The 12,504-nt window shown below is 46.0% G+C and overlaps 1 protein-coding gene across 11 annotated transcripts in view; it reads left to right on the forward strand.

Annotated features, from left to right (window-relative positions):
- CLASP2 (cytoplasmic linker associated protein 2) overlaps window positions 1-12,504 on the forward strand; it is a 650,335-nt gene that overhangs the window by 86,869 nt on the left and 550,962 nt on the right. For all 11 annotated transcript variants that reach the window (XM_033930348.1, XM_033930349.1, XM_033930352.1 and 8 more), the window contains one exon: window positions 1,875-1,945. In XM_033930348.1, the coding sequence (XP_033786239.1) occupies window positions 1,875-1,945 (71 nt within the window). The remainder of the gene's footprint in view (window positions 1-1,874; window positions 1,946-12,504) is intronic.

Raw genomic sequence — 12,504 nt, forward strand, 5'->3', positions numbered from 1 at the left:
CCCCGGTGGTCAATGTAATTATCTACTTCAGAAACAACCTGTCCCTTCACAATTCCTCCCCGGGTTTTCTTTTTTTCTTCTTTTCTCTCTGTCCTAACTGGGACCTGAACAGGGAGAATACCTGGCTGGTCACAAGAGCAATCTCCTTACTGAGCAGGGAGACTCTCAATGAAGCGCTTCAGTTCCTCTGCCTTAGATACCGTAAAGGTGCAGTTCTCGTAGGTCAAGCGCACCTTAGCCGGGTAGAGAAAGGCAAATCGAATTCCTCTGGAAACCAGTTGAGAGCAGTAAGGCGTGAAGGTTCTTCTCAACTCCGCCACTTTAGTAGAGAAATCCTGAAAAATCAATAGCTTAGCGCCCCCATATAGCAGATGTCGCGCCTTCTTAAACAAGTCAAGTAAGCGGTCCTTAACAGCATAGTTGTGGAAGCGGGCCAGCACAGCTCGAGGTCTGCTGTTACCATCTGAGTCATGTCGTTGCCCCACACGATGAACACGCTCCACTACCACAGGGCCCTCAGCGTCTGGGAAGCCGAGCTCCTTGGGCAACCATTGTTCAATCAAGTGCTTAAGCTCAGAATCTTGTACAGTCTCTGGGATTCCAATGAATCTAAGATTCTTTCGACGAGCCCGGTTTTCCTGGTCTTCCACTTTCTCCTCCAGCTGGGAAACTCGGGCCTCCAGAGAAGCAAGCCTGCCATCAGCCATTCCTGCCCTATCTTCCTGAGCCGATAGCCGCTCCTCCACTTGTTGCAGTTGTGCAGCCTGCCCCACCAGGGTATCTTTAAGGTCGTCCATAGAGGCATGCAGCTTGGCCAGTTTTTCATCAAGCAGCTGCGAGAGGTGCCTCATGGAGACCTGCATCACCTCATCTGGGGAGTGGGTCATCACAGCGTCAGTTTGGGTCTCCGCCATCTTGCGCGCCGGGCTCCCAGAGGTCTTTGTCGGCCGCGAAACTTTTGGCGGCATACTCCGCCGCCAAGGAGTGCAAGCCGCGTTTCTCAGCCCGCCGCCGGTTCCCGTTGCCTAGCACCAGCTGCACCGCTAAGGTTTAAGTATGTGCCGGTCAGGAGCGCGCCGGGAGGGGAGGAAGTCGGGGGAAGCAGAGCGGAGCTCAGTGCTCAGACGAACCAGCCATCACGTGACCCCCCGCCATCTTGCGCGCCGGGCTCCCCGAGGTCTTTGTCGGCCACGAAACTGTTGGCGGCACACTCCGCCGCTAAGGAGTGCAAGCCGCGTTGCTCAGCCCACCGCCGGTTCCTGGTGCCTAGCAACGGCTGCGCCGCTAATTTTGAATCATGTGCTGGTCAGGATCGCGCCGGGAGGGGAGAAAGTCGGGGGAAGCAGAGCGGAGCTCAGTGCTCAGACGTCCGCTCAGGAACCAGCCATTGTTTTTTTCTTTTTCCTTTGTTGTACTTGGATTTGTATCATGAAAGAACAAATGTAACAGGACATTGCTTTTCATCAAACAATTTAAATTCAGCAGTTTCAGTAAAGAAAGGGCTTTAGAATTCTGTCCAATTAACTATATGTTATTTCTCTTAGCTAACAGCAGTTTTAAGACTTGCTTTTTTATATATATACTAAACAAATATAACAAAAGACTGTCTTTGTTAAAGACAGAGAATTTCAGAGCAGAATTAGCCAGATAAATCTGCAAAAAACAGGATTTGTTTTATACTAGAAATATTTATCCCCCCACCCCACCTAACTGCTTAGGCCCTATTGCTGTCTCCATCTGGACCTCTTGTTTTTTCCATAATATTCCCACCTTTGTTCAGGTTGCAGCAGGCTATAAAGTTTTGTTTTTAGGTGAGAAATTATGCAAAGAATGTTTGTGTGCCTAAAAGTAAAATTTGTTTTGTTTATTTCTAGGTTACAGACAATATTTGCCAAATTTGATGAAGTACGGAACTCTGGCAATATGATATTAAACCACGGTGATGGTGAGTAAGAAATTGATTTTCTAAATCTCATTACTTCTGTTGGAGGGCTTAAGTCTGTTTTTTTTTTTTTTAATAATTTATTTCAGATGAAACAGAAATTGCCCAAGATCAAGAAATGTATAATTATTTCCTTGAGAAGTAGTCAAACAATTGTATGAGAACTTAAAAAAGAGTAACAAGCAAACATGGTTTTAATTCAAGAAATCTTTTATATTTCCCATATGTCTCCGACTATATCAGGAAAAATTATAATCTTTTAACCACAATATAAAGCATCCTTATATTTAAAATAAGCATGAAATAACTGACAGTTTAACTCTCTCACAAGTAAAGGAAACTGAGTTGTACAATGAGGGAAATCATACTGAGATGTTCCAAGAAACCTAGTTAAATTCAAATTTATTTCCTAACATATCCGTTGCTACTCCCTCGGGTCCCTGAGAACATCTTTTATCCTAGGATAAGCAGGCAGCATATTCTCATATATGGGTGACGTCAATCACGGGGCCCCGATACGGACAGCTTCACAAGCAGACTTGCTTGAAGAACTTTTAGAAAGTATGCGACTGCTGCACCGCGCGAGTGCCTTCCTGCCCGACGTAGGGTGCGCGTCTCTTCAGCGTCTCCTTACTTCTAAGTTTTCCGCGGAGCTGAGAAGCCCTCGTTTCAAGGCTCTACGCGAGAGTTAGTTCTACTCGTGTATTTTCTTCTTATTTATAGGGTTGCTGTGTTACGTGTGTTAAAAAAAAAACCAAAAAAAAAGTCTTTGTTTAATTTTTTCGGTCGTGTTATGGTGGGGCCTGTTCCCCGGCCTCAACCTGCAGGGTTCAATTTAGCCGTGGCTATATTTCAAACCATGTCCCGGCCTGTTACAGGATTTAAGAAGTGTAGCCGATGTCAACATGCGATCTCCTTCACTGACCCACATCAGTAGAATATGCAGTGTTTAGGACCTGATCATTGTCTGGAGTCATGCACCCACTGTGCTACACTTCAAAATCGAAATCTTAAACGTCGTCGAGTTCAAATTGAAAAAATCTTTGGGGGAATGGATCTTTATTCAACTAAAGCCTCGATCCCGATTGCGACCTTGACCTCGACTCCATTGAAATCTTCTGTGGGGCCCAAAACTTCAACCTTGACCTCGCTCAAGCCTTCCTCAATGGGGAAGTCGTCATCCTTGGGGAAGTCAGCTAAATCCTCTCCGGAGGGGCCGTTATCCTCAGTGTCTCCATCAGGTAAGCTACCCAAGCCAACCCTTCAGGAGTCACAGGCCATTTTAACAGCAGCCCTGGTGGACCCAGTCGCTTCAAGACTTCCAAGGAAGCGTGTCTCAAAATCGAGACAACACTCTTCCTCAAGGTCGTCTTTCTCAGAATCCATAGTCACAGCAATTGTATCAGTTCCAGTGGTCTTGGTGCCGGCTTTGCAAAATATGTTGGAAACTATTCTGCATCAGGAGTTTGGTAATATGCTTGCCAAATTGACTCCTGCTTCAACCCTGCTTCCTGCAGTCCAGCCTGAGCACTCAGCAGTCTTACAAGGAGTCGAGTCCTTGAGAGTGCCTTGAGATCAATCTACACACTCTATACAAGGAGTTGAGTCCTTGAGAGTCCCACGAGATACATCTGCAGAAGGAGCTGAGTCCTTATCAGTGTCTTGACTTCGATATCCAACCTCCAGTCCTACCTCTACACATAAGGCATTGCCTTCTTCGAGGCACAGGGTGAGGACTCCTGAACATTCCTCATCGAGGTTGGATTCGACTCGATCACGGGCCTGTGATTCGAGGCATAGCTCCTCTTCACATCATTTGTCGAGGCATTCATCAAGGCCCAGGTCTTTTTCTCGAGACACACCTCGTTTATCGAAGCATCGAGATGCTTAGAGACCATCAACTCCTTTATCAAGGAAACCTATTGTGGAGCCTCAGCATTCTCGCCAGTCAAGTTCTTCTGCGAGGTTTTCTTCACCAGCTGGTTCTTCAAAATGAAAACGTTCTGCTTCTTCGACTCATTCCAGAAGTGGGCATTCATCTGCATTTTTGCATATGGATTCAGATCTTCGGTATCAATACTCCAGAGAGACTTCACCTTCTTTCTCTGCTGTAAAACGTACCTCGAAGGGCTCTCGTACACCTTCTCCTCAACGATGTCATCCCTCTTCAGATCCAGTGTCCTTTACGAAGTTTCTATGCCAAATGAATAAAGATCTCAATATTACTTTGGAGTCTGATTCAAAATACTCTAAGGCAGGGGTGCCCACACTTTTTGGGCTTGCGAGCTACTTTTTAAATGACCAAGTCAAAATGATCTACCAACAATAAAATAAAAAAAAACCCACAAAGCACACTGTACGCATAGAAAATGTTAATCATCATTCCTATTCCAGGGTTTTTCAAAGAGGTCAAAGCACATGACTCTATGCACTATCACCTCAGTAACAACCATACAAAAATAGACAAATATACCCCCCTCCCTTTTTACTAAACCACGATAGCAATTTTTAGCGCAGGGAGCTGCGCTGAATGCCCAGCCCTGCTCTCGACACTCATAGGCTCCCTGCGCTAAAAACCTCTATTGCGGTTTAGTAAAAGGGGGACCTTAGTGTAAAATATAGACAGCAGATATAAATTCAGACACATTTTGATCACTAAATTTAAAATAAAATCATTTTCCCTACCTTGTCTGGTGATTTCATGAGTCTCTGTTTGCACTTTCTTCTTCTGACTGTGCATACAATCTTTCTTCCCTTATTTTAGCCTGTATGCTTCCTCTCCTCCAGACCTCATTCCTTCCCCCAACTTTTCCTTCCTCTTCCCTGCCCTTTCTTTCTCTCTGTCTCCCCTTTCATTTTTTTCTGTTTCTCTTCTTTCCTTCTGTCTCCCTGCCTGCCCTTTTTCTTTCTTTCTCCCTGCCCTCCCCCAAGCCACTGCCACTGCCATTACCATCGGTGACCAGGACCCAAACGCCACCAATAACAGGCCCCAAGCTCTCCCTGCTTCGGCCAACCAGCATTCCTCTCCCCGACGTCAATTCTGCCGTCGGGAAGAGGAAGGCTGATCAGCCCAAGATCGTGATCAACCTATTGGGGGAAATGCTGCCGGGTCCTGCCTTCGCGGAAACAGAAAGTAGGCAGGACCCGGCAGGAAGAAGAACAAATGCTTCACTAACCTGTCTCCCGCAGTAGCCCGTAGCGAACGCTTGCTTCAGGGCTCTCAACATGTGCGCGCCGGCTTCCCTTCTCCCCTCCCCCCCCGGACATAACTTCCGGTTTCGGAGGGAAGAGAAGAGAAGCCGGCACGCACACATTAGAGCCCGGAGCATAAGTTCGCTACGGGCTGAAATCTCCAAGCCGGTTCTTTGGGTTTTTTTTTAATGTTCAGCAGCGGCAGATGACAGCTGGGCGGACCGCCCAGCTAAATGGCCCTAGGAAGAACACTGGAGAGGAAGGTTGATCGGCCCGTAGATCAGGACGGCAACACGAGTCTATCACAGAGCCCGGGATGGGCTCCACAATCGACTCGCGTTGCCTTCCTGAGCTACTGGTCGATCGCGATCGACGCGTTGGGCACCCCTGCTCTAAGGAGTATGTGGAAGAACTGGGTATGCCTAATTCTCCTAGGGATACTTTAAAATTACCCATGAATTGTATTCTTTCTCAAACTTTCAAAAGGAATCTTGATACACCATACTCCATTCCAGCTGTGCCAGCAAAGCTGGAATCTCAATATAAAATGGTTCACTGTAAGGGATTTGAGAAATCTCAACTATCACATCAATCTCTTCTCGTGGAACCTTCTTTAAAAAGAACCAAATGGTCACGTGATGCTGTGAGCCGGCGTGCACGTAGCTTAGCCAGCTCCGGAGCTCGTTCCCCTCTTACCCAATAAAAACGGGACGAACGGCGAACTGAAAACAGCGATTTTCGGCGAATTAGGTGGGAAAGTATATGGACAGATTCCTGACTACAAACCAACCAGCCATGTCCACAAAATCGGCGAAGAAAGACAAAGACAAAAGTAAACCCACTGAAGACAAGATGGCGGATCCCTCCGGCGGCGTGCTACGACAATTCACGCCGGAGACGCTGGCGGAATTGAAAACTTTAATCACCCAGGCAATATCTCCTAGCATGGAACAGCTGTCTGCACAACTAACAAAATTAGAAAATATTATGGAGGACCAGTCAGCGAGGGTGACAGCGCTGGAAGAACGTGTATCCACAACGGAAGATGAGGCCCGCGTTATAACATCGGACGTGGCACGCATGAAAGTGCAATTGGACCAACAAAAAGCCAAACTGGAGGACCTTGAAAACAGGTCCCGAAGGGGGAATTTACGATTCATGGGGTTCCCTGAGACGGTCACAGACTCTTCTCTCTTATCTGTGCTTGAATCCTGGCTAGCAAGTGCATTGCCTATGCCGGCTATCCTGGGCCCAGCGCGCTTTGAACGGGTCCACCGTGTGGGACCCAGAGTGGGGAATGATCAGAGGCCCAGGGTAGTGATTGGGAAACTTCACAACTATAGGCATAAAGTGGAGATACTCAGAGAATTTCGCCTTAAAAAGGAAACACTGAACTATGATTCTATCCCCATTCGAATTGGCCAGGACTACTCTGCTGCATTGACGGAAAAAAGGAAAGTATTCTACCCTCTCTGCAGGAAGCTGGCTGATCTCAAGTGTCGCTTTCTCTTTCTCTATCCAGCTATCCTGAAAATCCAGTTAGAGGGTAAATGGCATGTGTTTGACTCGGATGTGTTGGCCGGGGAATTCATTAACAGATTAGGGACCCCTGGGCCATCAACATCTTGAACATTCTGCACAAGGACTGCATAGTTCTGTGGGAATTACCAATGCTAATTATGGTTTATGCTGTTCTTCCAAACATGTGTCATCCTTTCTGTTCTGTATAAGAGGGGGACGAGTTTCCAAGCATCATAGACGTGCTCTACCTTCCTGTATCGTAGTGTTACAGGATGGATTGCTGTTTTGGGGGGGAAGTTTGGGAACAGGGGTTCCATGGGGGGATAGGGGGGATTGGGAAGGGAGGGAGGGAGTTTGAATGTTGGGAAGTGTGTATTTTTTTATTTATCCTCCAATGTGATATGGCAAACAAATCTAGGGAAGATATACGGGTTCTGTGAATAATTCAGTTCTGGTGATTCCTCGGGCGAAGGCTGGGCGCCTGGGGGTTTCCAGGAAACACTGTTGAGACAGGATTGTTTCTGTGGTCCTGGTGAGTGGTAGGACGTTCAGAATATTGTCCTGGAATGTTGGGGGCATAACTTCTCCAGTGAAGCGGACTAAGATCTTGAGTAGGTTAAAACATCATAATGTAGATCTTGCCTGCTTACAGGAAACACGACTAAACATGACTGAACATGCTAAATTACAAAGGGGTTGGGTGGGCCAGATTTTTTCTGCCTCTGCCGCTACTAAACACGCTGGAGTGGCCCTATTGGTGCATAGAGGTTTTCCGGGAAGGGTGGAACAATTATATGCTGATTCCCAGGGCAGATCACTACTTTGCAGGGTGACCATGTCGGACCGGGTACTCAACATTCTTATAGTTTATGGTCCTAATCAATACGATCACAAATTCTTTCAAGGTTTGGTTAAATTAGGCCACCGTGACCCTACAAAACCATTACTGATCCTGGGCGATTTCAATCAAGTCCTGGACCCAGAGCAGGACCGCACAGGGCCAGGCATAAGTCAAAGCTCGACTCCACACAAAGGCCTACCATATTTGTGTGATGCCCTGGACCTTGTAGACCCTTGGAGATTATTACACCCACGAGAGAGGGACTTTACACATCAATCTCGGGCACATCAATCCTTCTCCAGAATAGATTACATTTTAATATCAACATCCCTATTCTCCCAGATTGAAGCCTCAGAGATAGGTCCTCTTTCCATATCGGACCATTGCTCGATATGGATGAACATACTTACAGAGATATCTCATGTTTCATGTGGGTGGCGCTTCCCATCTTATTTGATAGATAATCAAGACTTTATAACGTACTTAATGGAGAAGTGGGAGGACTACCTTCATTTTAATGCTCAACATCGGGAGACACCTCTCCTATTTTGGGAAGCGGCCAAGTCAGTCCTTCGAGGAGATATTATCTCCTATGTAGTGGCTTATAGAAAACGCGTGGCACAGGGCATCATACACCTTGAGCGGCAATGCATGAAGCTTAAAAAACAACACCTAGCACATCCTACCCCACGCTCTAATGAACTATTGAAGTCAGCACAGGTCGCCCTAAATGCGCTGATTCATGAGCGCACTAAAAAATATTTATATTATGCACAACACAAATACTATAGATATGGGAACAAACCGGGCAGATTACTCGCTTCGCTCACTAAATAAAGGAGGCCTGATAGATATATTCCCTGTTTGCATTTGCCTGATGGAACGAAGGTGACGGGAACAGGGGACATATCTGATAGTTTTTTGCATTATTATAAACATTTTTACTCTTCGGTGGAGGGAGATCAGGGACCAGAGGCAGAGGACTTTTTAGAGGATGCGGGGATGCCAAGATTGTCCTCTCCAATGCGTAATTCCTTAAATAGGCCAATACAGGGGAAGGAAATACAAATAGCTGTGAAACAACTAAAGAACCGAACATCCCCGGGCCCTGATGGGTATTCCCCGGAATTTTATAAACTCTTACTCACACAACTATGTGGACCCTTGGAGGCGTATTATCAAGAGGCAGAAGAGAGGGGAGCATTTCCGGAGGGTGCTAATCATGCATATATAACATTAATTCCAAAACCAGGGAAGCGAGAAACAGATATAGAATCCTATAGGCCTATTTCTCTACTTAATGTAGATATTAAAATATTGGATAAGGTATTAGCCAATCGATTGGCTACACTACTTCCCCAATTGATTGTTTCTGAGCAGGTTGGCTTTGTCAAGCAGCGCCATTCGGTCCTCAATGTTCGAAGATTATTGACGGCCATACACAGAGCTCAAGTAACACGTATGGATGGAATATTGGTTAGTTTAGATGCGGCAAAAGCTTTTGATAAAGTCAACTGGAATTACCTATTTTCAGTACTTTCCTACATGGGTTTTACCGGTTGGTTTTATGATATGATACGATTGTTATATACATCACCCACTGCTAGCATTTTAGTGAATGGTACGAAGACGCCATCTTTCCAGATAGCGCGAGGGACGAGACAGGGCAGTCCTCTCTCTCCCTTGTTGTTCTTGCTCTATCTGGATCCCTTTCTGCGATCGCTGCAGAGAGATGATGGGATATTGGGCCTTCCGGAAGGGGACTCACAAGTACGTGTCTTGGCATATGCTGACGATATGTAACTGACTTTAGCTGACCCACAGGCTTCCCTGAAAAGAGCATTAGCCATCTTAGATGAATTTAGCTTATATTCCGGATTGATACTCAACTTTCAAAAATCATTGGTACTTCCCCTGTCTCGAGACCTCCCTGCTAGGTGGAGGGGGCCTTTTCCCCTACAATGGGCTACCACTTCCCTGACGTACTTAGGTATAAAAATACCAATAGACATCACCAGCTTATATTCAGAGAATGTCCTACCACTCTTGACTCTTACACGACAGAAATTGTCACTTTGGAGGGACTTTCCTCTATCATTAATGGGTAAAATTGCTTTATATAATATGTTGTTGTTGCCCAAGTGGCTATATATATTTCAAATGCTCCCTCTCTTATTGTCCTCCAAACATGAGAAAGAGGTGGGGAAATACCTAACCTCTTATTTATGGAATGGCAAACAGGCTAGGATTTCACTTTCTATTTTGATGCTTCCTAAGGTGCAGGGGGGACTGGGCCTTCATAGCTTACGATTGTTCTCTCAGGCGTGCCAAATGAGACACCTGAGTGATTGGTTCCGGGGGACTAGCCATTTTTCGGCAACTTCTTCGGAACTAGTCCTATGTTCCCCATACCACTTTAATTATTTGTTGCACACTTTACATCTCCCTGGGGGACCACCACCGGTTGGAAAATTTCTTTTTCAACCGTTGCGTCAAGTGTGGAGACGTTTATGTAAAATGCTACAGATTAACCCTACAGCTACAGCTTACCTACCTTTCCTGGACAATAAAGACTTTCCACCGGGGACTTCCACCTTTCCGGTATCAATGTGGAGAACGTCAAATTTGCAATATATCTCGCAAGTGGTAACAGCACAGGGCACGGTACCACCATTCACGGTGATGCAGACTGAATATCATTGGTCACCTCGGGACTGGTTGGCGTATGCTCAGATGACATCTTATATTCGATCTCTCCCACCAGCAGGTCTCACAAACCATTGTCAGGAGACGATTTCGGAAGCGTTATGTTTAACAGCACAGACCCAAATCCCTTTGAAATTTCACTTACGCTTCTTACGTGAAAGTTTGGGGTCAATTTCTTATGAAGCCTACGCGGCCCGCTGGTCAGGGGATTTGCCATGTGAGGTGACTGGTCATCACATTCAACAGGGTCTTAAAACTATTCACACTCTTACCTCTCAAGTGACCCTCATCGTATTGAATTATAAATTCTACCTACGCCTTTACAGATCACCAACATACCTGTATCGTGCTAACCTCAGTACGTCAGATGCGTGCATTAAATGCGCACAACCAAGAGCAACACTGGGTCACCAGTTTTGGTCATGTCCATTGATATTGGGCTTTTGGATACAACTACAGCGGCATATCGCCTCCATGTGGCAACAAGGTTATGTTAACCGTCCGGAACTGTTGTTCACGATGGAATCACTCCCCCGGGTGTCCCCGAAAGGCTTCCGAGGCTTTTTGGCCCGGACTTTCCTTATGGGAAAGAAAACAATACTACATTGCTGGATTGTATCGGACCCACCAACGTTGTCCTTTTGGAGAATTCTGATGCTTCATCAAGCATCGATGGAGCGTCTGTCCTTAACCTCTTTGGACTCTCCTAGAGGCCGTATATTTTGCTCTGTTTGGGAACCTTTTTGGTTAACGTTGACTCATAAAGCACGTAGTCATTTATTGAACCCGTAATAACTTGATTGCTGGAGGATGATCATTGTTATAGAGGGAAGTTGGGGAGGTGGGGTGTTGGGGATGGGGAGGGGGAGGGTGGGGAGATGCTATTAGTTTGACTTGTGTATTTCTACTTGTCTTGCAAAATCAATAAACATATTTAAACATTAAAAAGAACCAATCCTGCCAAAGTTTATGCCACCGTCCCTCCTGGCCGAGAGGGACGAACCATAGACAAGTTTGGCCGTCGGCTGTATCAACATTCGATGATGACAAATCAAATTTTAAATTATAACTTTGTCTTCACATCTTATCTGAAGCATTGGGTCAACACCATGCCTACTTTCTTCAAACATCTTCCTCAACATTGACTTCCAGAGTTTCAACACATAACACACTCTGGGTCAACTTTGCATGCATATGGTTCAGGCTGCATATGATGCATTTGAAATGTCCTCTAGAGTCACTGCGGTCTTGGTGGCGATGCGCCATATTGCCTGGCTCCGCACTGTAGATATGGATCTGAATCTGCAAGACCGACTGGCCAACACCCATGTCAGGGGAATGAATTGTTTGATGACTCTATTGAGGCAGCTACAAAGCGCTTGTCTGAGCATGAGAAATTGTTTGCATCCATAGTCGGGCAGAAGCCGAAGCCTTCCACTGCTAAGAGTTATAGGCTTCCCCATCTTATCAGAGGCGTTATCCTCAGAAGTTAGCACCTTATTCAAGGCCGCCTCCTAAGAAACAACAGCAACAACGGCAATGTAAACCTCAGGCTCCTGCTGCTCCCAAGTCCACTCAGCTTTTTTGACCATCTAACACAGAGTATAACATCATCTTTCTGCCTCTGTCTTCCCCTCTTCCCATCGGAGGTTGCCTCCATCATTTTTGTCAACGATGGGAACTGATTACATCCGACCTCTGGATCCTCACCATAATCAGGGAGGGGTTACTCTCTTCAATTCCTTCAGATTCCACCAGATCTCCCTCCAAGAGATTGTCCTGCCAATCCGTCGCAGCTCATCCTTCTTCTTCAGGAAGCTCAAGCTCTGCTTCAGCTCTGGGCCATCAAGGAAGTTCTTCTGGCACAGCAGAGCAAGGGGTTTTACTCTCATTACTTCCTAGTTCCGAAAAAGACGGGAGATCTATGACCTATTTTGGACCTCAGAGTTCTCAACAAATTTTTTGTCAAAGAAAAATTTAGGATGCTGTCTCTGGCATCCTTATATTCCCTTCTGGATCACAATGATTGGTTATGCTCTCTGGATCTCAAAGAGGCTTACACTCACATCCCCATTCATCCAGCCTTTCACAAATTTCTCAGATTTCGGGTGGGATCAACCCCCAGAGTTATCACCAAGTGCCTTGTGGTAGTAGTAACAGCTACTACCACAAGGTTCCCATTCCTGGATGTACCTGGTTCTTCCAAAGTTTGGGGTTTGAAGTAAACTTTCCAAAATCCCAGCTACAACCTTCTCAAACTCTACAGTACTGGACACTGTGCAACTCAGAGCATTCCTTCCTC

The sequence above is a fragment of the Geotrypetes seraphini genome, chromosome 2 (assembly GCF_902459505.1).
Source record: "Geotrypetes seraphini chromosome 2, aGeoSer1.1, whole genome shotgun sequence".
NCBI classification, from domain to species: Eukaryota; Metazoa; Chordata; class Amphibia; order Gymnophiona; family Dermophiidae; genus Geotrypetes; species Geotrypetes seraphini.